General features: G+C 37.0%; 1 protein-coding gene across 2 annotated transcripts in view; it reads left to right on the plus strand.

Annotated features, from left to right (window-relative positions):
- DGKH (diacylglycerol kinase eta) overlaps positions 1-27,408 on the plus strand; it is a 74,707-nt gene that overhangs the window by 11,318 nt on the left and 35,981 nt on the right. For both annotated transcript variants that reach the window (XM_026058949.1, XM_026058950.1), the window contains exons 3-11: positions 7,681-7,785; positions 8,107-8,239; positions 15,845-15,951; positions 17,080-17,205; positions 18,548-18,650; positions 20,369-20,531; positions 22,976-23,084; positions 23,346-23,485; positions 25,211-25,298. In XM_026058949.1, the coding sequence (XP_025914734.1) occupies positions 7,732-7,785; positions 8,107-8,239; positions 15,845-15,951; positions 17,080-17,205; positions 18,548-18,650; positions 20,369-20,531; positions 22,976-23,084; positions 23,346-23,485; positions 25,211-25,298 (1,023 nt within the window). In that variant the 5' untranslated portion in view covers positions 7,681-7,731. The remainder of the gene's footprint in view (positions 1-7,680; positions 7,786-8,106; positions 8,240-15,844; positions 15,952-17,079; positions 17,206-18,547; positions 18,651-20,368; positions 20,532-22,975; positions 23,085-23,345; positions 23,486-25,210; positions 25,299-27,408) is intronic.

Here is a 27,408-nt window from a genome sequence, read left to right on the forward strand (position 1 = left end):
AAAAAAAAAAAAAAGGAAGAAGAGAAACTACCAGAATATCAGAACACAGTGAGAGTGATGATTTTGTTCTTGTTATATCAAGATAGAATGAGGCAGGTACTTGCTGAAACTAAAAATAGGTAAAAGGAATTAAACAAGACCAGAAGAAATTAACAAATTTAAAAGAAAGGTTGGAGGCTTCATAGAAAAAATTAAATCTAAGAGTGCATACTCTCAGGAAAGTGATTACATTAAAATATAAACACAGAGGCTTTGTCACTGTTCACTGTTACTTATCCTCCTTAACTCATGCAAGAAAGCAATGTTGTGACCCTTTACTTTTATTAGGACCTTAGCACTTGAATCTAAAGTAAAAAGAATCTCAACACTGTCCAGGAAAGCATTGTGTGCCGATCCCGCTGAATTGGCAGAAGCACACAGCATCACTCGCAAACTGAAACATTTCTTGAGCATGCCTGTCCAGAAACCAAAGCACACTTGGACCAAAACCCTAATGGGGAGCTGGGAGAGGAAATATTTTGTGCAAGTGCTGGCTGAAAAGAACTCCCAGAACTTTGAGCAAAGAAACCATCTCATGTTGTTTTTCCTGCTGGATTTCTGTAGTATGCCCCAATATATTCAACCAGGAATACCTGGTTCTGTTATTTCCCTTACTAATGAAGGATTGCAGTCCCTCAAAGTCTATTGTACTTGCCTGCTAGATTCAGCCAAGGCTTCTTGGCAGAGCTATCCCATTTTTGGAGTCTCTACCAACAAAGGTTTTTTTTTTTTTTTTTTTTTTTTAAGTTCAACAGGGAAAAGTGCATATATGACAGAGGGTATGTGTGATGTGTATTGTGATCTTTTAAGAAGATGGGGTGAGAGGGAATGCTCTGAAAGCAGAGGGAGATCGCTCCTTTTCTTGAAAAGCTGCTGAGCCTGCTCTGGGCAGAGCAGACTGCAGAAATGAGAGGATGTGTCAGGCATGTCTCCCATGCTGCTGCAGGGAGCTGGCAGCTCCTTCTCTTGGGCAAGAGACTGCAGAGAGGGGTGGGGGTGGACAGTTAGGCCCCAAAGGGACTGGAGAGGGATCAGAAGGGATGGGGCAGTTCACAGCTAGTCAGAAACTCAGAGTTAAGGAAAATCAAGCCTGAACCTGCTTGGAGAGGATGCCATGGAGAAGAGCAAGAGCTGTGTATAAACCTTTTTATTTCTACTCTTTCTTACCTAGGCTTTGTTCCTATTTTTTTAAATAATCAAAGAAGTGTGGTTTTGACTTTGGGAGTTTCCTTTAGGAGAAGACCTCCGCAGATCCACCAGAAAACTCTGGCTGACGAGATCCCACCATGGCTAGTCTAAATCATGCTGAAAGTCTAAGGGGGATGGGTCTCACCCTGTATCTTGATTCTCTGAAATTGGGAGGTTTTCGGCTATTGTTTAGTTTCCTCCTTCCTTGGAGATTTGTGAATACAAGTACCTATGCGTAACAGTTGGAGATGTACTGCAGTGCTTAAGCAAAAGAAAGTCATCATACATCAGAAACAGAATAGTATCCTTGAGTTTCATCCACACTTCTGTTGCTTTTAACTTTCTGTTCCTAGCTTCTGGGCTAGGACGTGCTGGTGTGGGGGAGTTGCTGTGTGGGACTAACCCTTTCCTTCTCCCTCCTAAGTGGTGTTCTTATAATGGGGACCAAAACCACACATTATTTCATTACTTGTTAGATTGGCAACAGTGAAATAGCAGAAAGCCAGCAAGAAGAGGAAAATGGCATTTTAGTGGAGCAGAGAAAACTAATTGGTCTGATTATAAATTCTGTATTGTACTCAGGCAAATATAATAGCCACTTATTACTTGTTTTGCTTTTAAATCATCAGCTCCCCCTGTGTGGTATTTTATATGTTTGCCTGCTCAACTTAAAAAATAATACTGACAATTCATCATAAAGCACTGAATACATCTTTGGTAATGACTGCACTATATAATTTGTTTAGTATCCTTAATCCAAAGAAACTAGGGTACTGTAGAAAGCTTTCCAACTGTTACTGCTGTGATTTTTGCAGACAGGTTCTGGTAGATACTGGTGCACCAATGGCTCCAGCTGTCTGTCCCCACCCCTCTGTAGTGGTGCCCATCTCATCAGAAGAAAACACTAGTGTTTTTACTTCCTATTCCATAGTATTCATATGTACTCACCTTCATGGAGACTGCAAAATAAATCTTGTAGTGCAGGGAAGTTTCAAAGCATTAAATCGCTAATATTCATGCCCCAGGCATCAAGTGTTGTTTCTATGAAGAAAGTGGGGTACACTCTCTTTCTTGATACCACCCTCTCTTCAATAGTTCTAGAAAGATATTTTAAAAATACCTCTTCAAAGAATAGGAAAACCGTTTCCTCACCCCTTGTTGATTGTAAGTGATGTTTATGCATTACTAAACCAATTCAGGATCTGCCATACACAGTGCTATCTGTGTAATGCCTGATAATAATTTAGAGCAACATAAGGTGCTTTAATGCAAATATCATGTTGCAGGAAGTTGAGTGATTTACAGTTGTTACTGTAGTGCTGCAGAGATGTAGACCATTATTTTCTTGGTTAGCAAATGTAATGTGTGCTTTTTTTTTTTTTAATGATATTTCAGCTTTGTTTTTGATGTCAGATTAGAATATCATTCAGCATGCCTGAAGTTTTTCCAAATTATTAGTGCAATTTTTTTAGGGGTGAATTTGTGGTATTATGGTCATTCATGGGTGCACTGAAACCATAAGAATCTGGTTTTGATATAGTTACAGTGGGAAAGGAAGGAGAAAATTCATATTCCAGAAGATCCACAAAGGAGCTGCCATTTTACTGCATTGTTGACAGCATTAATTTTGCAATATTACACCATTGTTTTCTCTTTGGGAAAGTATAAATATTCTAGACAGTACTTAATATAAGTATTAGTTGATGTACCTGTCAGTAAGTGCTAGAGTCTACCAAAGACTAATCATTTTACTTGGGCTACCCTGACATTAATTTATAGATGACTTATATTTTATTGACTTGATAGTAAAATGAACAGTGACCATTGGAAAAGAGATTATATATTTTACTTCATGAACATGTGCGGGAGATGTTTATAGCAGTATCTTTATTCCTGTATTGCAATTATGAGAATGAATCTGAAAGCCGGTAAGTACCTACCTCAGCTGCCTAAACTGGCACCATGTGGAGTGCATGGAAAAGAGAGGGACTCCCACAGATGGGAACCCAGAACAGTAGCCACCAAGTTTTGGGAACTGTTCTTCTTAATATATTTCTATCATATCAAAACTTTTATTTTAACAAAGTAAATCACAGGATTACTGGGAAAAGCCTGGATTTTTATTTTATTTTACAGTTCTTAAGGCTAAACTCATTGTGTTGAAGGCTATGTAGAACTGAGTTGAAGTTAACCCCTTTGAAAACAAAAGGTGCTTTCAAATTTCCATTTAATTTAATGGCAATTTTATTTCCTTTGAAAGGGTCTTGGCAGGTGTTGTTTGAAAGAAAAGTTGCAGTAGTATCCCAAAACTTGACTGGGTAATTTTCACTGAAGTAAATTCCTTTTTTTTTTTTTTTTTTTTTTTTACATGCACATAAGAGCATATGTACTTATATATGAGTATGTGTATGTTTTTAGATGCTGAATTATCCCAGTATCAACATGTGTGAAAAATCCCAATTTATGGCAAGACCTATGTGGTGGCAAACTGAAGAATGTGCTCTTGTTCTCTTCTTTATTCCCCACTCAAAAGCCCCTTGCTTTTCTGAATAAAACAGGAACAGTATCACAATAATGGGCCATTTTTCTTCCTATCCAGATATTCTTTATTCCCTCTGATGTCTTAGCACTTGCACTGTTTCCCTTCAACTTTAAATACTGCATAGTCTTTCCCTACGCTCACTGCATTAAAAGTGTTGTCTCTTCCCACTACCTCAATTTCATTACTTTCCAATATACTGCAGTATCTGGCTTTGGTAACTCTCTCCTCCAGAATCAGTAATGACTTCTTCCTGGCTACTTGACAAGGGTGAAAATTTTCAGAGTAACTTAATCTTCTAAATTATATTTGTTTGATTTATTCATTTTTAAGGCCTTTCATTTGTGTTCATCCTTCTCGATTTGTCTACTGCTTTGTCAGTGTGTGAACCATTAGCACCTGAGTTTCTCTGAGATTTGAGACGGGGGGGGGGGAGTTTTCTTGTTCTCATGTTACTTCTTCAACTGCTCTTCCAGTGTTTCCTCTGACGCTACTTTTGTCACTGAATTAAACAGTTTCTTCATGTCTGTTGAAAGCTTAGTGTATTGAGTGATATATAAATAATAATATTTGGGGCAGGTTAATCCAGAAAAAAGGTAATATGGAATAAGACAATAGAAGATAAGGTACTGCCCACGGGATTTTGAATATGGCTGCAAGCAATGAGATGACATTAGTAGTAAAATCCAGATTTACATGGCTAGAATTAGCTTTTAGGGCAATTAAAGCTGTTTTACTATTATGTCCGCCTATCGGTTTAACTGTCTATAATAAATACCACTTAAGTTAGTTTTTCATAACTTTCTTTGAGCATCCAAAAGAAAGCATGCCTTCTGTGCAAATGAGAAGGTGTATGAAATCATTCTGAGTTTGGGATAAGCAAGAACAGCTATCCTGAGTTAGAGTAAAGCTCATAAAGCCATACTGAATCAGAGTAATATAGTATCTTGTGTTTGATCATTAACAACAGCAGATAATCCTGAAAGTAGCATAAGAAACGGCACGTACAGTGATCCTTCCTCTTGCATAACTTCCGAGCATTCAGTAATTAGTGGGGTTTAAGGATTTACTAAGCTGAAGGTCAGGAGTACTCTCTTTGATAGTATGTGTTGCATCTACTCTTGATGAATTTGTCAAATCCTTTCTTAGACATTTATACTTCTAGTCTCCTGAACATCCTTTGGGAATAAATTTCAAATCCTAATGATGTGTTGCTTAAAAAAACCCCAAACAGCTCTTTTTGTTTGCTAATCATTCCCTTAGCTCACTGAGTTCTTATGTTATGTGAAATACCTAACAAATAGTGAGAATATATCTTCTCCGTAATTTTTTAGACATTAAAATGAATGGGAATGTAAATGGACTGCTTAGCTTCTCTTTTTTTTGAAGAAAGAATCCAAGTGTAGTCAATATTTTTTGCATATAATACATTTTTTCTCTTTTGATATAGCATATTCCTTCCTGAAGTTTGTTGTTTAGAAATATGCAAATCAAGGAGAATATGTAGATTAATCATCATCTTGTGTGCTGCGTATACAAATATGTATGAGTCTTCTGACTTTCCACTTTATTTTTATAGCAGTAATAATAATTTGTCCTCCATTTATGTGATCATTACTGTATAACTTAATAACCCTTAGATTTTTGAAATTTCTCTGAACAAATACTTAATAAAAACTTAGGATATAGGAATTTCTGGTATGTTTATATGCAATGGTATGTTCACTAGCAATGTTGGGTGGCATGATTTGGTTGTTAATAGGTGGATGGGTAGTACCTTTTGAGATGTCCTTTGGTGTCCCACCAGGGTTATAGCTGCTGCTCCAGGTGGTCTGGTCCTCTGTTGTATCTGCCAGCCCTGGATTGATGCTTTGGGTACCAAAGGACATCTCAGTGGGCACTAGAGAATTGCATTTGAGCAACTGAACCAAGGTCTTGATTTTGGGGGGTAAGGGAGAGTGAAGGGGGGCATGCGGGGGATTTCTGTGATCAGAAGTATTAAAGACATGAGTAATATAAATAAATATTACTCGGAAAGACCAAGATTTTCAAGTCTTCAGCAACAAATGCAGCTGTTGTTGCTTAAGGGCATTTCACAACATCTGGCTACTGGTTAGAATCAGTAGTGAACATGCGGGAAGGACTGACATGAATCATAGTGTTTTTGGTGGACTTCTCCTAACTTAATCCATAGTATGATATCATGCTATATAATAGGAAATAGTTTGGTGGGTGTATTTGCACAAATAAGATTTCTGAGGCGACTGAAACCTGGAAATTCCTGGAGAATGCTGATTATTATTGGAGCCAGGGTTATATTATGATTTAATGGCTTTTCTGGGCTTCATTTGATGATCTGGCCTAGAAAAAGATTTTGAAGTAATAAAGCGTCTGTTTGGCTCCAAACTAATGAGAGAAGCATTGCTCTTTGCATTAACTGTTCTTTAGGAAGAGTCGTGGATAGCTACTAATAAACCTTATTAAAAAACTTAGGCAAGATTGAAGGAAATAGAAAACAGAGAGAAACCATTCCATTCCATGCAAAGTGCCTGCATCTTAAAAAAAAAAAACAAAAAAAACCAAAAAAAAACCGGGAGAGCTTTTGCCTCTCTTTCATGTGACTTGCTGCCTGCTGCACTTCAGTTACGTTGCCTCTGAGATATGTTAAAGTGCAGCTCAGTCAGTTTAATGAAGAAGTGGGTAGGACAAATCAAGACTAGAGACTATTTCCAGCAGAGATCGGGTAAGTAAATGCAGATGTAGATAAATGATTGCTAATATTGTACAAATGTTACAACATCTAGCCTGTAGCATTTAAAACAATACTCAGAGCAGACATTTTTTTTGGTAGTCTAATCTTTGTTTTATTTAAGTAATTTGCAAGTGTGGGTGGTACATAATATGCAATGGATTTATGTATGCGACTTATAGAGGATTTAGTTTTATTTTTTCAGGCTTCATACAACAAAACAAATAACTTTTCCTTTGATTTTATATACTTATTTTGTTTTAAATTCCTTGCTATGGAAGTAACTGCTTCATCTATTTTAGTCCAGTGCTCAAAATAATTTCAGTGGGAGTTAGCTGATAGTTTCTGGTGCCTTACTGTTATTTTGATTATTTCTCTACTGGTGAGGGAAAGGGGGAAAACAGCTTATACTCTGACCCTCCAAGATACTGCATTTTCAGATTTCTAGAGTCTAAATTCAGACCACTTAGAGCTCCCCCAGCATCAACTTGTTTCAAGAATTCATTCAACCATTCTAGGACTGCAGGACATGATTTCAGCTATTTGCTTTTGTTCTCTTTGTCTTTTTATAAAGCTTTTGTATTTGTTCCTATATTAACTTTTATATAGAATGTTTTGTTTTAAATTTATATATGCTTAAAATTTTGTAAACTTAATATCAATATAAGAGATAGAAAAATATGATGAAAGCTTTTTTTTTTTTTTTTTTTTTCCTTTTTGGCTTCCAGGCTTTTATTTATCAATATGATTTGTTTCTGTCTCCAGCAATTTGAATGGACCTTGCAGCTGCTATAATGCTGTTATGGAATAGGATTGAAATCTTCCTCAATTAATAATTTCTAGAAAGGTCATTTTAGCAATTTCAGAGCTTTCTATTTGAGTGTTCAAATCCCAGTGCGTAGACAAAGAGCTGAAAAGGAGTCATGATCGACATACATTGTAAAAACCTGTATCAAAACCTGATACAAATCTTAGGAACGGAAGAAAGAAAAGCAAACTGTTTTTGGTAGTCTATTAAAGAAAATAATAATTTTTAAGCATTTAATATCCTGTGATCTGGGGTGTGTCTTTCATTTACATCATCCTGGAGGAAAAATTTTATCAGATATTCTATTCTGTAATGATTTCCACTGTCTAGAATCTTCACAATGCAAATCTTTTTCAGATAATCACTCCGTTCAGGAGGCTAATATTGTGTGCTGAGAACAGAAAAGAAATGGAGGATTGGATAAGCTCTCTGAAGTCTGTACAGTCTAGAGAACACTATGAGGTAAGTTAATATCCCTGTTAGTGCAACCTGCTCAAGAGATCAAGCTACAGGAGACACAAGTGGAGTAGTTTAGCCCTTCTTAGCATGAAATGTATATTTAAAGTCAAAACCTAGCTTCGCGTTAAGAACTTTACTAGCCAAATGACAGTTTATTATGATAATTTTGTTCAGAAGTTTGGAGGAAGAGCAAGCTGAAACTCCCTTTGAACTTGCTTTTCCTGAGTATTGCACTGTCCCCAGTAATACGGAAACCCTCGGTAATTTCAGTCACTGTAGCTGTGTTCTGTACTTGCAAATTTGTCTTAACTTCTCCTTTACTAGACCGCACAGTTTAATGTGGAACATTTCTCAGGGATGCATAACTGGTACGCCTGCTCCCATGCCCGACCTACCTTCTGTAACGTGTGTAGGGAGAGCCTCTCTGGAGTCACCTCTCATGGCCTGTCTTGTGAAGGTAAAATTAATGCTTTCCCCTCCCTCTGTTTATAATGCTGTGCAAGTTGACAAATTACTGAAAGTTTAGGACAGATAATGATTCTGCAAATAATGAGTAAGAAAAAAAATGGAAGGAGAAATCTATTTGGTAGAATGACTGCTGATGACATGACTCGCACTTCTCATGCCCTGGACGCCTTTTCCTCACTCATTTCAGTAAAATGGTCCCTCCTGCTGCAGCTACCACTTTGGAAATTGCTTGCCTGGGTGGAAGGTTTGCAAGAAAAGATAGGATTTCTTTGATTTGCACTTAAAAAGTGCAGATGTGAACCAGAATAGTCTTACTAATTTGCAGAATCAACATGCCCCAGAAAAAATTATAACGGTTGTTTCTGCTCCAAATCTATAAAAATTATTAACATTGTAGTGCTGTCACCTTTCCCCCTCCAGTTACTGTTTGCTCTGCTGCTCTCTTGCTCATCCTGCAGTACAGGCTGTGAGGGTAGATGTATAGCTTTTAAAATGCATTTAAGGGATAGAGATGTAGATGCCTTTGCATTTTGACAGTTAAATAGATAATAACCAACAGAAACAAAAAGGAGATGCGGCTAAAGCTTCAGCATTAAGCTTATCTAGGGAAAAGATCTTTTGCAAGCAAATAGCTGTGATAAATCTGAAACACTCAATTTTAATGTACTTATTTTCTGCTAGGTTCAGTGAAAAAGCAGTAACAAGTCTGCTTGTGTTAGAATCCAGCAGAAAATTAAGCATTGTTGTGTCCTTATGGTATATATGAAATTCAGAGGTGAGTTTAGGTGATGCTTTCACACTTATGTATTAATAATCATTAAGTATTTACTTACAAAATAGTTAACTGTCCAGAAAAGAATTACTGTTACATAGACCCTTCAAAACTTGATTTTTGGATGTGTGTTACCTGACTGCAAATGCATTTATGGTGCTGATGCTGTTACAATACTTCAGCTATATGCATAATATGGACTAGGGAAACTGTACTAAAGGAAACATTAACCTACTGTCCTGAATTGTCCATGCTTTTAAGGCAGCTAATGGTGCAATTGCCAAGAAATGGAATGAAGCTGTTTCATAGAAATTAGATGTAACACAGTTACTTCCAGCTTTTCTGGTATATGTTTTCCACTGTCTATAAGTCACTTAGACCGTTTTAAGGCAATTAGGGTATTTTCAGTGTCTGATATTGGCAAATGTAGGAACAAGCGCTTAACTAAAATACAGTTATACTGTATTGCCTGAGCTTCTTTCCTTTCATACTGTATTTAACTTCATAAGGTAATGTTATAGCTATTTTAAAAGGTTGTTTAGCAAGAGTTATTCCTGTAAGATTATCTGTGTTAATGATTTTAGTTCATTGTTTTCTGATTTTTCAATATCTTGTTTTGATTCTAAGCGTGGTTTTGATTTCTAAGGAGTTGGCATTAACTTTACGTTAAGGAAGTTTCCTATATTTCCAGTTTTGTGCTTTGTCACCTTTCTGCATTGCATATTAAAAACTAATGATACATTTATCCAGATTTGTGATGCCAGTTGATCTTTCAGCAATTTTTACAAATGTCTCTTAATGGTAGATTGGATTTTCTTCCTCTGTTCTGCAATCTCATAAACATACAGGACCTGGATTGGTTTAGGTGTGGATATTCTGATATTCCTTTATCTGTTAATAATTTACCTCCTCTCATTTTTTAGCTACTAGTTTATATATTTGTTCTTTAAATTTTGAAGCATATTTATGTGTGTGTGTATGTATGTATATATCTCTGTCTCTGTCTCTCTCTCTCTCTATATATGAGGACCTTAACTACTCATCTAATCTGATTTAGTTGAAGGTTGGTTCTTTAACTGAAGTACTCATACTTTGTACCTTGATTCTGTATGCCTGTAAAAGCCCTTGGTAAACCTCCTTAATTTCTTCATATAACAAGTGTATTTTGGTTTGATACTACTTATTTGTCTGAAATTCTTGTGTGATTGAATTCATATCTCTTTGCTTCTCTCATGTGCACTTCAAATACATTTTCACTATCTATTCCTTGACTTATACTATGTTAACAATATAGAGATTTTGAAGAGATGATATAGTAGGTATGGAGTCTTAAGATTCCCCAGACATCATCTGTTCCACTTTTTCTCACTGCATCTTTAAAAAACCTGTTTAAATATTCATGCCTGACATCTGAAGCCTTGAGTGCTGCTTTACGCTGGGAATCCATTTATATCTATATTAAATTCAATTATTTGTATGGTCGTTGAACCCAGGCTTCTCTATTATCTCATGTATTGGAGAGATGATGTGCCTCAGTAGATACTGGAACTCTTCCTCCTTTCAGCGGATCAGATTACTGGCATGCCAGGTTCTCTTGAAAGTAGCTTAGGTTCTTTGTACTCTTTGTGGTCTGATTCTTGACTATTATCTGTAGGTAAAAATAAAAATAAATTCCACTGCTGATACTTTGCAGCTCACAATGCTTTAGAAGATCAGTCCTTTAATACTTCATTCTCTTCGACCTGCTGGTATCCAGCAGCTCTACCCAACTGTTTTTCTGCCTGATTGCACAAGCCTCATTTTCTTTGGAAATAAGGTGGGTTGTGGGTCTGCCTCCTTTTTTCAGGGCCCTTCCCTCCCAGTAACTTTCAGCAAATGTTGAACAAATTAAATGCAGGCCACCTTGAAAATACTCCTTAAGTTTTGTGGAAGCCAGTGTAGAAAAAGAGTATGTTATCGCATTCATTAGGGCAAAGAATATAGTATGAACTTGCATCTTATTAGACGTCGAAGAATCGGTGTGGAGAACAAGCAAGAGAAGTAAATTCATATCAAACCACGCTTCATTCTTTGTACTGTTCAAAGAAATATTTGACTTTTTAAAAATTTAATTGTATGTTCCTTTGAGATACAATGCTGTTCCTCCCACTAGTTCTTCCTTTTATGTCTTCTTAAAATATACTATATTTTTCAAGTGCTGTCTAACTAAGTATGTTGTGCTGAAAAATAAGCATTTTCCTCTAGCTAGTTCTAAAGGACTGATCTCCCCTGCATTCATCTACTGTCTTTACTAGGACAGAGAAATTAAATTATATTTTCTGCCTTCCTTTGGAAATCGTTCCAAACCATTTGAATCAAGTCAGACTTTTGTTCCTTGTTCTCCTCAAAAGTCTCTCTTATTCAGAGTTTAGTTTGCTGTATGCTCAGGAGTATGAGGTTATCAGGTTATCACAGGGATACGTGGGATGTTTAGACAAAGAAACCTAAAAATCTATAGATCATTATCTAACTCTTACAAATCTCATTAGCCTCAGTTACTCTGGATTAATAAAGCATTTCTGTCCAAGACATTGCCAGTGGAACACTGTCTTTGTGATTATTCACAAAGTATTTCTCTATGTAGTGTTTTCATTATTATGACTGAATCTTGATGGTTGAATATCAAATATACCTCATAAATATGAATAATGCAATGCAGATGAGATGCTTTCTGCTATAATGAATTACACACACAAAACAATGTTGAAAGAACAGTTTAAGAGCATGGAGTCGGGCAATAAGAAAATACCAGGAATCAGGAATAAATTGCTTCTACAAATGGTTCTTGGTCCATTGTTCACCTGATCTTTTTCCATTACAATTGCTTTTTTTTCCCCAGAGAACCCTCATCATCTTACTCACTGCATAGAATACTGTATAAGCAATGGCTGGGTAGTCGCTGTCTCCAGGACTTTTGCCACATTTTCTGCAAAAGCTGGAAAGTGAATTGTGAATGAAGTAGCCGGGAAGAGAGAGGATGCCTCACAGTTAACAGATTAAAGGCTATAACAGAAAACTGTGTGTGGAGACTTTGTATCGCATTGCAGCCCTATGTGATCCTGGGGAAATCACATAAACTGGATTTTTCATCCAATTATTAGTTGTGTATTTTTTATTTTCTGGGCACCTAGCTTGATGACCTGGGGTCTATATCACAAAGATGCTGAGTATTCAGTAACTGCAAAAAAAAACCCAATTAAAGCTGTGTTTTGAAGACACACATACTTTGAAGATACATTGTACTGAAAAGTCAGGCCTCCATTGTCTTTTTAACCCCCACAATTGGTGGACAACATTGTTTTTAATCTCTCTATGCTTCAGTTACCCCTTCTGTAAGTGACAATAAAAGCAAACCCATATCATGGCAGTACACTGTGAAAATTAACATGCGTTTTTTAAGCACTCAAAAGTTGTAGTGGTGAGCACAGCAAAAAAGCTCATGAAGAAATGAACAATTGTGTCTTAAAAGCAGTATTGGATTAGTTTATGGTAAATAAGGCAAATGCCTGTTGAAAATCAGTAGGTATTAGAGTACTGCACAGCTGCATACTTATCAAGAACCTTTCATCCCAGGTGGTGAATCAGGGTCCTGTTAAAAAAAAGCATGTGATCATATAACTGAAGACTTCACACCTGCATAAGGAAGAAGCTATATTAGGGTTGCACAAGTAACCTAACTTTGTAGTCCTTGACTTCGTAATGTGAGTGTTCTTTTACCATACTGTGTGTAATATTAAATTAACTTTCAAAGTTATTTATTTTCAAGAAAATAGTAAAAACTAACAAGGAGCTACAGAATTTTATCTTTTATAGCATCATTAGCATAGGTTTCAAATTGGAGTGAAGCTAGATTGCTGTTTTCATGTCAGTCTGTCACCCTATTTTCCCTGTGGCTTGTGAATCCTGCCTGCGAGAATATTCTTGGAAACAAAACAGCAGGTTTCATGGAATCCCCCAAGATAAATCCTTCCATCTTGACCCCTTAAACTGTAGATACAGACTCAGGGATCTTCAGATCAATTTCAAAACTTTGGCTTTGGCCTTTGAGGTTGGAAAAGAACAGTCTGAGCCAGCAGCTATTCTTTGAAGAATGCAGAAAGCTCATCAGAAAATTGGTGGTAGAGTGGTAAGTTTGGCAGGACACTCAATATTTTTTCCCAGTGCAGCTGAGTTAATTGATGAGTGGATAGAATAAATGGCCTTTGGGGCAAAAGGGTTTTGTTACAAAGATGTATATTTTCAGTGTAAGAGGTCCCTATGATAATGTTCAGTAATGTTGACTTAACTTCATTATAGATAATAATGGCTGTAGATTTAATCACTGTGTCTGACAACAGATGCTGGTGCAACTGTGTCAACTGTTTGCTAATTAAATGGTTTGCTTGATTGACTTTCAGAGAGACTTGTTTCATATGCCAGTTAGAACTATTTACACAGGAAATTAAACTTTAAAAAATTGCTCTATGAATAGCCTAGTTTTGGATTGGCTATTTTTTTTCTTTTTTTCATCTCTTAATTTTCGTTGGCGAAGTAGTGACAATTGATATTTAGCAATATGTCTGCATGTTTCCAAAAGATTTCTGATATCAGACTGATTCATGAATGGAGTGTAATATTATTTGAGAAAAAAGAAGTTGGAGGGCAATAGAAACTAAGGTTGAGAGTTAGTTAAAATTTCCCTTTTTTATACCCCTGTCTTCCATGCTGCTATGTATTTTGTGACTTTGAGAGACTTCATTTTAAAAGCTTTAAAGTCCCATCCATGTCTTACCATCCTTGTTTCTGACAATGTTTAATGCTTGAAATAACATGAATTATTGTTTGATGACAGTTGGGTTGCGGGGGGGCACCTACAGAAAGCCTGAACTGAGATTGAGCAGGCTATACTGTGCCCATAAAGCAAATATTAGCTGTTGCTTGTCAGGATACTATCAGCGGTGTGCATTGCTGAAACTCTATAGATCCTTGGTTTGAACTCGTGAGTTGTAGCCTTGCCTTATTGGGACAGCAGAAGTTGAATCCAAAGCCCTGAGATCTAATCCAACGGTAGCCCAATAGGATTTGAAAATTCCCTTACTTTGCCTCCTATGCCTGTATATTATCCAATCTCTTAGTCATTTTCTACCATCCCTCACTGCTGATTTGTGACAGCTTGATCTGCACAGCAAAGACGAATGTGTCATTTCTGGGTACGAGACTGAGTTGTATGGTGTCTCTTCTCCAAAATGTTCAAGTGGCAAAACTGCTCAAGGCCCAGCACATTTGAGAATGCAGCCTTTACTTCTGTGCTGCAGTGTGAGCTGAGTTCTTTTAGAACCGGTTTATATTGGCAAACACGCAAAAATATGATGCTGAGCTATTTTGAAAATGTGAGCCTATCCTGTTAGCTGAGGAATACGGGATATTTGCACACTTGGGGTCTATGAATGCGGCTTTTTGAAATGACCGGGGAGTTCCTGTAAACCAACAAACCCCCTTTTTCTGTTTGCTTCTCTTTGAGCTAAGTATATACTTTCACACATTTCCCAGAGCAGGGACAACTGACTGCTTTCAAACTCAGATTTTGCTTGCTTAGTCTCCATTCCCTTTTTTAAATTGATCTGGCAATAGATCAGTGGAATTAAAATGAGAAATTTATGATTCACAAGACCTTTTGTACCGAGGCTTAATGTTTTTAATGGTGAACAAGTGATGGGCCAAAGCTTTTGATCGCTTCCTGTCAAATATTTGTTTGAAAAAAGACTACTGCTTTTGGTCTGCTGGCTAGTTCTCATAAACCTTTAATGCTCTATGTCAAAATAACGTATATAATGCATTTTAAATAGAATGATCTCATACACTTCCAGTAACATAAATACTCACAGTTGTATGCATCAGTCTTTCTGGTATAGTACGGTATCCTTAACTAGTCATACTAATTAAGTTGAGCAAAATACAGTTATTAGATTGTCAGAATGTCTGCCTGTGCTAGATATCTGTACTAAATATTACAATTAGTGTATTGCTGTATAAATAGTCCAGCAAGAAGTCAGGCGCTTCCTCACTTCATGTAACCTCTTGGAAAATATCGTAACTACCAGTCTCCTGAATAAACATATCACCACCTAATCCTTCATTTTCGCAGCTTCTAGGAAAACAGGCACAGCGGTGTGCCCAGAAGGGATTCTCTAGCCTAAGAAAGAAGCAGAGCTCCTGAAGCACAATTCTTCTCAGAAATACCCTCCCACGACCTCCTGTAAAATCAAACTGGGTATCTCAGTTGTGTCACAGGAGGAAGAGAAAGGGCAAAAGCATAGTTAAAGGTATATTAGTACCTTGCATTGCATCTGAAAAATGGGGACAAATGTGAATTTGAAGACAGCCGTAATGCAGTCCACAGCTAAGCAAACAAAACAGGGTTTTCCTCAGCTGCTGAATTTTCTAATCATTCTTCTATCAGAGCCCCTTCTCTTAACTGACTCTTAAGTCAGCTCTAAGGTGACAGAGATACTCTGGTCTTGAATGTTTGTGACTGTTGAACTCTTTCAAAGGATAGATGAAAAACTATTAAGTCTGCATATAGTTTCTGTTATCCCTAAACCCAGTTTAGGGAGTTAAAGCTAGAATGATTATAAACTCAGATTTTTCTTTTTCTTGGTTTGTGTCATGTGTGCAACTACAAAGTGAACATGTACTTGACTGTTTCATGAAATAGCTGTATTTGATTTTTTTTTTTGAAATTTTAAGATCCGTGTCATAGAAATATAACAAATAACATAGCGTACATTTATGTGTGCCTTACAGTGTGTAAGTTCAAAGCACATAAAAGATGTGCTGTCAGAGCAACAAATAACTGCAAGTGGACTACATTAGCCTCGATTGGAAAAGATATCATTGAAGATGAAGATGGTGTAAGTATTATTCATATTTACAGTATTTTCCAAAAGCTGTTTCTTCCTTATGGGGGAAAAAATGGCTAAGCATAGAAGTGTTGTCATTTGACCCATTAAAATTAATGGTAGGCGGCTGTATTCCTGAACACTTTTCAAAGCTTAACATGATATTTAGAACGAAAGTGATATTCCTCTCTTACAAGACAAGTTTGATATCCGTGGGCATGAGAATGTGGCTGTGTTACAAGATTTTAAAGACCACATGCAGAGAAACTCTGAGGCTGGAGAATTGCTCAGAGAAGTTCCTACTGCTCTTGAGCAAAGGTGGTATTTTATACTGTTGTTGTACTGTTTTGGCAATCCATTTTGTGTCCTTCCTGCTGATGGTTACTCCCCAAGAGGCCTGTTTGGAATTCACTGACATATGGAAGGTTTTTTACTGATGAAAGCAAGAATTTTAAAATTGAAAGAAGAAACAGCAAAAGCTTTTCAGAGGTTTATTGTGATAGATGGGTTATTTTTACAAACACAACCATGCACGTGCCACTGGCATGAAACTTTTCCTTAGAAGGTTAGTCCTAAATTGCACAAATATCAGTGTAATTTCATCCCTACATAGCGTTGCACATCTTATTACTGGGACAAAAAGTGTGTTGAGTTAAGCTTTGTGCTGAGCTTTATAGAGCTGTGACTTGACATTCATGGTGACTGAGAGGGGTGACTAAAGCCCCTGAGGTATTCTGCTGTCTTGCCTGTTCTTCTGAATTGTAATGTTTTTAATTGGCTTGTGAAATGTATGCAACATTAAGTGAACGGGTACTTATTTGTTTTATGGAGACTCTAGATTTAAGTGACCTGTTCTTTTGTGGTTAGTTATTACCATTGTATCAAGAACAGTTGAATAAGATGTATATTACTTCTTCAGTGTTGTATTTCTGCTTAGCATATGAAACAGCACCGCAGTCCACGTTCATAGCATTCGCTTGTGAGAATCGGTGTCGCTTATCCTAGTCTGCCATATGGGGGCAAGAAGTTTTGCTCAAAGGGTAGAGCTACGGGAAGTCATTTAAATCCACCTGCAACTGAGAGACAAGAGCCTTCAATTTCTATTTCAGGGTGTTTAACATTTTAACTCCTTTTTCACAGATAGCTATGCCTCACCAGTGGTTAGAGGGTAATTTGCCTGTCAGTGCCAAATGCGCAGTCTGCGACAAGACCTGCGGCAGTGTTTTACGCCTGCAAGACTGGAAGTGCCTTTGGTGTAAAGCTATGGTAGGTGCAATGGACCACATCCAAATGTCTAGGATTTTGCCAGCGTTATGGTTCATCATTATTTTTACTTTGTCATTTCAGAACTGTGCTTTTGAATTGAAGTAGGAGCAGGCAGCTTCTACAAACTCATATTTCTTTAACATTCATAACTTCTTATGACTGTCCTACTTGCTTCAATTAGTTTTTAGTATCCCCACAGATGCAGCTTTTATTTAATGACCTTGACATCCAGTGTGTTTTCTCTGCCTTCTCCAAACATTGAGGCCCTGGTTCAAAACTTATTGGATACATTAGTGTCTTGTGTGTACTGACTTTTGTAGGCTTTCTATCAGGTCTGTAGTACTTACTTGGTCCAGATTGGAGCCTTTTTTTGAGGAAAGGGTTTTAAAGAATTAGTGTTTCAAGATAACTTAAGGTTCAGAAGCCTGTTCTGCAGGTCTGATTATATGTTATCTACTTGTCTTTTTTTATTATGAATGATTTGCATTCATCTTTAGAAATATTTAAAAATATTGCTGCTGGACTCTTGAAGTGCTCTTCTTCAGTGTACTCCATATTGCTGACTGAAATTCTCTAACAGTCTATTGCTGTTTCCCTTAAAATACAATTTTCTCCTTGTTGTCACTTAATTGCTTTCTTATGCTAGGCTTTAGAAGTGGGAAATCGGCAGATTTTTAAAGTATTTCAGGGCATTTTGTGTAGGTTTTACTAATTGAAAGTTAACTCTATACACTTCACTGTGACATTAGGCATGTAGATGTCTGAGGCTCTGTGTCCAGGCACTGGAAAGTGATTGGCACCTCCGGAGGTGATTCAAAATTTAGGTGAGCTGCAGCAGTTGCTGTGAGAGCCTGTTTTTCCAATAACTATGGAAGAGGCCTGTACAACATGTGATTTATGGGTCACAGGCCCTGCCTTTGGCTGGTTTCTCTGGCTTCGTAGGTGTGCTAGGTTTAGTGCACGTATGTCCTCCAGAACATCCAGATCGGCTGGGCAAGTACAGAGCTATTGCACTGTGTGTGCCTGCTCTCCCCGGCATGGCTGCTGGGAATTTGGTCCTCCCCTGCTACTGGATGGAGCTAAGTGATTTACTTGGTCATAAGAATTTTTCATACCTGCCATAGGGGTATCTGAAGATGAAGTACTCCAAACTTACATTTTGTAGAATGAAAGGCCTTTGTGGTTGAACACTCATATGTTTTTGTATAGTTCCACTCCTCTTCCCTCTACACCTAAATGTTATATATTAATCCATTTTTGTTACCTAGATACTATATCAGTTATGCATTCACCCAAAAATTACATTGTAGGGTAGGGAAATAATTCTTTTTTTCTTTTGTAGGTTCACACTGCCTGTAAAGATCTCTATCCTCGTAAATGTCCGCTTGGCCAATGTAAGGTATCGATCATACCTCCAACAGCATTAAACAGTATAGACTCTGATGGTACGTAGTACTGTGGTGTGTTCAGTGGCAGCTCTGAAGTTGTTGTGGTTAGTGAGATTTGTATAACTAAACAAGGCTAAAATCCTTCTGCTGAACAGGTGGATGTAGTCTTCAAGTTTAGAGAAGAGTAGAATTTTCCGTGTATTTTTTCAGAGGAATATTTACCTACCATGGTTTTAAAAACATTTTTGAAAGTTCTCCCACTTGAAATTCTTCTTCTTTTCATTTATGATTGTTGGAAACTTTTCAACTGAATGACCAGAGTCCTCAGGATAAAGGGGCCTGATGCCTCCCTGACATGGGTCATACATAGAATGAGTTCTCAAAATCTGGATAACTTTGCTCTAYGCAGAGGTTAGCTATCTGATTGGCTCAGATCCAATAGCTACTTTAATAGGCTGAAAAGACGAATCACTCCCACATTCTCTCTAAATCTGAATATAAGCAGTGTAAGAATCCTGCAACACACAGATAGAAAACCCAGCAGATGTTCAAAACTCAGAGGTGCTCATTGGTGGCTCAGAATAGAGAGGAGTTGTAGGAGCAATAGGAGTCTGTATATGAGGTCAGGGAATTAATAAGGAGTATCATGAAATCTGACTGCTTTAATTTTGTAGTTTATGTTGGTGGCAAATGTAGACCAACAACTTTAACAGAATGTAATGACTTTTAATCTGTGAAATTAATAGAAATAATTGTTTATACTGTACATATTCACTCTTTCATATTCACTTCCTATTTAATGTCTCAGACCAGAGCGTCATGCTGCTATTTATTATTCATGCTAAGAAGATTGTTCCATATGTGCATTTATATTTCTTGGCAGTTAAATAAATAAAACAAACCTTATTTTAAATTATGCATTATGATAACGTGGAATTATATTAGCATTCCTAGATTTGTAATGTTATGTTTTTATTTTAATAGAAGTTGTTGCTTCCTTATGTGTTTTAGGCAATTAAAAAAAACATAGTTAATATTGCCTGAAATGTCAAAACCTATACCCGTGATGTCTGATTTTGAAATGGTGCTGAGAATCCACTTCTTTCATGGAGTAGTAGTATTAGTGACAATGGTGTCCCTTAGTAGAGCATATTAAGGGCCTTACTGAAAGCCTACTGTAATCAGCTGAAAGATCTGCATTGACTTTAATTAAGCTCTGTATCACAATTGAAGGTCTGATCAGTAATTCCATTGTAATTAATAGTATAATTTCAGTCTGAAATAAAAGTTCTCATGCAAAGTCTCAGCTGGGAGCCATTGAATCCTGTAACTTTTTAAATCTATGAGTGTTCTTAGAAAGTTCATACAGACTTGGATGATCCAGTTCAACCCAGTGAGGTTAAAAAAAATCAGATAAAACACAAACACTTATAACTGAAACATATATATCATTATGTGATAATCTGTGAAGAAGAGATTTGAGAAGTATTCTAGAAAGTCACCTTTTTTGCTGTGAAAAAACAATAAAGCTATTGTCTTCAGGATTTTACTAAATCTAGGCATTGGAAATATTAGAGAAAAAAAATGAACTGGTAAATAGTGAGCAATGATGTTTTCCTTGGTAGGGCTAATATTCAGTTTAGCATTTACATTATGCATGATAAGATGTACTCCTTTTGTCCTTCATTCCTTTCCTCCTCTTTCTCATGATTTCTTTTTGTGTTGTTCATATTAGAAAGCCTTATTTATTTCATTCTTTCTAACTATGTTCACAGGTTTCTGGAAAGCCACATGCCCGCCATCCTGTGCCAGTCCTCTTTTAGTTTTTGTTAACTCAAAGAGTGGAGACAATCAGGGAGTAAAGTTTCTTCGTCGATTCAAACAGTCGTTAAATCCAGCTCAGGTGTTCGATTTAATGAATGGAGGACCTCACTTAGGGTAATGACCTTGGAAATCTTGAGCAATCCTTTCTGCAAGGGAATTTAGTGCAAAATATAGTATTGTGTTGTCCCCTTATTATTATAATTCCATCACCAGTATTTAGTATGTGACTTCCTACTTAAAATCTGTCATAGTTAATGGAATTTTAATATGAATTCTGGTGGGTGAAGTGATTGTAAGATAATATTTTCTTTTTAGAAAAATTCACTTGAAAATTCAAAACCAAACCAAAAATCTCAGCAGTCCAAATTTTTTTGTGGCTCTTTGACTAGCTTTGAGTTATATTAACTGGTAAGGTTCAAAATGGTTGAACGTGTTTAAATGCCTTCCTTAAGCAGGGCCTTTATGCACAGTTGTCTGGATGTTTTTTTCTGTCTCAGATACGTAAGTCAGATATTCCTGTAATTTCATCATGAATGACTAGCTAAAGAAAAACCTATTTGTCCAAATATACTCTATCACTTTTTGAATTCCAAACACAAATGTCAGTTGAGGATTCTACAACCAGCGATTGACTAGTGCACTAAAACTTCTGTCATTGGAGACCTACATTTGAAATCTCTTTTAGGTAACATATGCAAATGGTTATGAAGATGAGCATCCCACAGAATTTGGAGCAAATCCATGATTAAAACCAGCAGGCATTCTTCAAATTCCCAGGGTTGCTTGTTGGAGAGAGAGGGGTGAAATCTGCATAGCAGTGGCCACTATACAAGCATCCTTGTGGACTCATAAAGTTTGAATTCATGCATGTCTTTCTGTTCGGGTTCTGTTAATTTTGTTCCACTCAGCTGTAGCCTTGTGATTAAATGGCCTATTAATATCAGTTACAACAAATGGAAACACTAATTTTTGTATTCTTAAAGATGCAGAATTATGCTTGTATGATAAAAATATGGACAACAAAAATGCAGAACAACTAAGTTCAAATAGTGGACAAATTGTACAAATATGATGGAACACAGCTGATGATTTTTATAATTAGTACTGTGTTATAGAAATGTTATTTTAACTATTTAAATTGTAACTTCCTTTTCATTATAACCCTGATTTAAATCTTACTTTAACGTAAGTCCCTTTCAGCTAACATTTTGTGCATGTAATTCTAATGACAAAGTATACTTAAGGAAGGGTCCTCTTACAGGAGAGACAATTTTTGAGAGAAGACAGTCTGAAAAATGTGTCTTTCTGCTTGCAAGTTCTCTTGCTTTGTATAGGTGTCTCTAACAGCAGCATGGTTTAGGAGGTTCACTTTGGTTTTGCACAATAATCATAGGTCAGCTGGCTTGCTTTTATCTATTTTTCCCCAATGTTTTCCAAAGAGAGGTCCTTAGCAGTTGTTCTATCAGTTAGTGCTGATGTCTTCTTTCTTCTACTAGATCTTAGAAGCACAGTCACATTCTTTGGGGGAGTGTATTGCTAGGGGATATTCTCCCTTTTCTCAGAGTAGCAGAAACTGATCTGGAATCAACATTTTTTTCCTTCTGTGCCTGCCTCTGTTGTTCTGAATAGGTATCTGCCGATCATAAACAAGTGACATTATTTTCTTTTAGAAAAGCAGAAATGCTTCAAAAATTTGTGGTCTTAATATGCTGCTTTTCAAAATAGTTCTGAGATGATACATATTCTGGAAAATAACATGCATTAAAATAAATAGATATATTTTTATAATTTTAAGAATTAACATTCTCCAAAATTTTTTATGTTTATATCCCTGTTTTTTTTTTAATCTCTTGCCTGTTTCTTCACATTTCATTCCTCTTTCTTCTTTGTCTCACCTCTCTGCTTGTTCTGTCTCTCTCATCCTGCTTTCTCTACTGCTGTAGAGTATTGTATTCTGTAGCTGTTAATACTTAGAGAATAGAAGGAAGAGCCATAGGAAGTGAGAGCAGCATACTCCTTAAGGATCTCATATGAAATAGAGCGTTATCTGTTTTATATTGTTGTGATCACCTTATATGTAATGATTGCCTCCAACTGTCCCTGCATTTCACAAGTTTCACAAGTCACAAGTTGCAAAAGGCTAAGTTGCCCACCCATACTGTGGAGCACATCCTGTTGTCATGTCTTAACCTTTTCTTGTGAAAAACTCCTAGTGACCACAGTGGTGCCTTATGCTTCTGACTTCAGTAGGAAGCATAGAGCAGTTGAGATTTCATAGCTTAGAAAAGTATTTTTTTTAAATAACAATAATAATAAAATCCTGAAAACAATATGTGATATATCAAGGGGAAAAAACTCTGCATGTTATTTATCAGAAGTGTCAGTATAAGTGGAATGTACAGCAATAGATGGAATGCAGATAGATTTATTTTCTTAGTAAGTTGTATCCACATACTTCAGAGCAATAGAAGAATCATCATGAAAGGTATTGTGTACTGTATTTTCATGTAATGTTTGCTAAAGAATATAGGCTCTAACTGGTCACATTTTCTGTCCAGTTTACGGTTATTTCAGAAGTTTGACAACTTCCGGATTCTTGTATGTGGCGGAGATGGAAGCGTTGGTTGGGTGTTGTCCGAAATTGATAAACTCAGCTTGCACAAACAGGCAAGTGTGTATACTTAGACTTGGTTCTTTGTCATTTATCTATTGGTAGAGGTAGGGCCAAGCTCAATAGTTACTGTTAAATGAAAATTTTCACTTAAGTAAACATGACAAATTGTATTGAGACTACACAATTTGATCTGCAAGCTTTAGACATCAGCTATAAAATCAACCTTTGTTGCTTGAAATAATAAGCATTTGTAATAGTTTGTACTTTTTATTTCTAATTTTCGATAATAGATTTGCTCTTATGTTGTTTTTCAGTGTCAGTTAGGAGTGTTACCCCTTGGTACTGGGAATGACCTTGCTCGTGTCCTTGGTTGGGGAGGATCCTGTGATGATGATACGCAGCTTCCTCAGATTTTGGAAAAATTAGAACGAGCCAGCACAAAAATGTTAGACAGGTAAACGTAAATGTGTATACGCAGGATTTATCATGAGATTCAAATTGTATGTTTGGGTTTTCGACGGCCTAAAATCTATCCCAGAAACATAATATTGAGCTGTTTTGTTTTTTAAAAGAGATTAAAATGGTATAGTGTACAGATCGTAATCATGAGTGAAGTCAAGACGGTAAATGGGGGACAGCTCTTCAGTGTCCTTTTTCAACTGCAGGGTCAGAGGGGAGAACATCTGACAAGACTAGCAAGAGTTCCAAAGGTGAACAAAAGGCGGTAGTTTTTTAGGTAACCGGTGAAGCTGCAAAACTGCCCGTCACAAGAAGTTGTAAGCATTAAGAAATGGGGTAAATTCAAAACCATTTTGTTCAGTGTGATAGATGAAAATTCCATGTGGACTGTTGAATACCATTAGAGTTAGCATCTTTATTTAGGAAATAATTGAGCTCTGTGTCTTTGGATGTAGAGAGAAACCTCATCTTATGCTTTCACCCTTTTTGTATTTTCTTTAGGCATCAGCTGCTGTAGATGACACATTGGACTAGATGGATCTTTGGCTTGATCCAGTACTACTATTTGAACATATCTTATGTAAAATAAACACAGGGCCAATTGAGCTTCTCAGTTTGAGGCATTTTCTCAGTTGAAACCAAATGTCATCCTACTCCTTGTTTTGAATGATATTTGCAGGCCAGGTATTTTCATCCAGAAAACAAAGGAAGAATCTTGATTTTTTTAAAAAGAGAAATTGGTGATCATGTCATTCTAATGAAGGTGTTGCACTGTTTTTTGAAGGGACTGCATGTATGTGTGTGCTGGTTTTTCTTACTCAGTGTATGCTTTCTCTCATGAGTGTTTATGTTCTTGCTGTAGTTACAAACACACACACGTATATAAGAGTTACAAACCTTTGAATCTAATGAAAGAGGATTTTATTTTAGTTTTGTATTTTGTGAAATAGAGAAGAAAATCCTTTTTTTGCTTTTAACTCTTTTGCAAACTATTTGATCATTTTACAACAAAGTGCATAAGAAAAGCTTGGTGCTGATCAATAGATATAATTGCTGGCCTGGACATTTTGAAATATTCATAGATTAAATCATGTTTATATTTTCCTGTACTGAAACGAGCTTAGTGACATTCTTTACTCTAATTTCTGTAGATTTGCTCCCAAGGCCACCTGCAGTGATTACTTGTTCTTTTCAGCAGGCTTTGAAGGATGTTGATATTAGCAGTTTCATACAATCTGTACTCTAGAGTACTGTCCTTTTCCAGGGGAAAAAAAAGTATATATGCCAGTGAAGATATTTCACCACTTGCTTTGTTCTCATGGCTACCTGCCCCCAAATGAGATGAAAASCGAATCTTATTTAGAGCTTTTTTTCTAGGAGCACATCTATATTCCTTTGACTTCTGCAGTTATTTTGCATGATGTGAATTTTTCTGCACCATGAATATTTTGCTGGAAAAGTCTTTTTTACCGTCACTGAACATCCCAGGATTTGTTCGTGAATCACTAACAAAAAATTTGAGCAAAGAACAAATTATTATCTTTAGACTCAAATATTTCATCTTTGTTCAGTTAACTTACAATTAAAACTTAAACTCCTTTTTTGTTTTTAAACAAATTATTCTATGGGGTGACAGTGAATTTTCTTTTGTTGCTATGTTAGAGAAAGGATGATACTATAATAATCTGGAAACCTAAAAGCTATCTTACATTTCTTCTAGGTGGAGTATAATGTCATATGAACTAAAATTACCAGCAAAGCCTTCTATTCTTCCAGTCACTGCAGAAGAAGAATCAGAGGAATGCCAGGTGAAGTTTTTGTTCTGTTTAGTTGTTGCATAGACTTAACTTTGAGCTGCTGGAATGACAATATTTAAAATATAATTAAAGTACTTGCATGCAAAATAGAAAACAGATGTTTTGTGATCTGCTAATTGAATTGAGTCAACTTCTGTTCATGCCATGTATATCAAATAATTAGGACTTCCAGTTCTGTTTTGTTTGCCAAAAATGAATGAAGCTGAGTAGTCTTCAGTGAAACAGTCAGAAAAATTTCTTTCTGCAAGTATATATTGAAAAAGCAAAATGTTTATTACTCCTTTTGAATTTGGAATAAGCAGTTAAAAATGCCTTTTTGAAAGCAAGGTTTGTGTTCTCTTGATGAAGGAAACAGAGGAGCTGTTCAGAGCTTGTAGAAATGACTTAGGGTGATGCTGTCTAATGCTCTTTTTGTTCTTTTGGAGAACTCAGAATCCTAAGTGGCCTGAAAGAATAGCTTAGTATATCTTTCAAACTAGATTTGTGCTTATACTATCTGTTGAGGATTCGATTTTGAGGGAGAATGAAAGGCTGTAATCAAATTAATTAGCATAAAAAGTTTGATTCAGAATGACAAGTTAGTTTATTCCTGACAAGTTAATGCATATCAACTTTAGCACAAGAGTACTTGAGAAGCAGTTAATCAGCAGGTTCTTGCATAATTTGATGACTCAGGATGTTTTAGTTGGCATGGAGGTTATAACTTTTGACAGCTGGCTGGATTCAGAGGGACCTGGAYGGGCTGGAGAGGTGGGCAGAGAGGAACCTCATGAAGTTCAACAAAGGCAAGTGCAGGGTCCTGCACCTGGGGAGGAATAACCCCAGTCACCAGGACAGGTTGGGGGTTGACCTGCTGGAAAGCAGCTCTGCAGAGAAGGACCTGGGAGTGCTGGTGGACACCAAGTTAAGCATGAGGCAGCAATGTGCCCTTGTGGCCAAGAAGGCCAATGGTATCCTGGGGTGCATTAGGAAGAATGTTGCCAGCAGGCCAAGGGAGGTGATTCTCCCCCTCTACTCAGCCTGGTGAGGCCACATCTGAAGTACCGTGTCCAGTTCTGGGCTCCCCAGTACAGGAGGGATGTGGCACTACTGGAGCAAGTCCAGTGAAGGACTTTGAAGATGATTAGGGGGATGGAGCATCTTTCTTATGAGGAAAGGCTGAGAGAGCTGGGACTCTTCAGCCTGGAGAAGGCTAAGGGGGAATCTATTCAATGTGTACAAGTATCTGAAGGGAGGGTGTCGAGAGGATGGAGCCAGACTCTTCAGTGGTGCTCAGCGACAGGACGCAAGGCAACAAGCACAAACTAAAACACAGGAAGTTCCATCTGAACATGAGGAAAAACTTCTTCACTGTGAGGGTGACAGAGCACTGGAACAGGTTGCCCGGAGAGGTTGTGGAGTCTCCTTCTCTGGAGATATTCAAAACGCGCCTGGATGCAATCCTGTACAATGTGCTCTTAGGTGACACTGCTTGAGCAGGGGGGTTGGACTAGATGATCTCCAGAGGTCCCTTCCAACCTCAACCATTCTGTGATATAGAGATGCAGAAAGGCCAGGACTTCACTGGCTGCAATTCTGATATGGTCGTTTTGCACACAGCTCTTTCTGGTGTCAGCAGTGCACACTGCGTCTTTATCTTCTCTGATTTTACAAGACTGTTGGTGTGTGTATCCTCTTGTCAGGATGACAAAGTAAAAACAAAAACAAAACAAAACAAAACAAAAAACATTTTGTTCTAGTTAGTTCTGCCTTTGAAATTAGGTTTAGTCCCTCCTCAAAATTGAAGGAACTGGTCATACAAAACCTGTTTTGGAAAATCAGTTCTGTAGGCTATTGTTACGTGCCGTTATTCTGAGTTAGAGAAAGCTGTTTTGACTACCTTGTTCTATCTCTGGTTTAATGTTTTTTGCACAGTTTACTGAATTGTGATGTTCTGGAAAAGAATAGATTAAGCTTGCTATAGGTAATGTGTTAAAGTTCATTTCAAAAAGTGGGTGCCCAATTCTTTTCCTTTTCCTTTCCTTTTCCTTTCCTTTTCCTTTCCTTTTCCTTTCCTTTTCCTTTCCTTTTCCTTTCCTTTTCCTTTCCTTTTCCTTTCCTT

Source organism: Apteryx rowi, unplaced genomic scaffold, assembly GCF_003343035.1.
Source record: "Apteryx rowi isolate R43461 unplaced genomic scaffold, aptRow1 scaffold_150, whole genome shotgun sequence".
Lineage (NCBI taxonomy): Eukaryota > Metazoa > Chordata > Aves > Apterygiformes > Apterygidae > Apteryx > Apteryx rowi.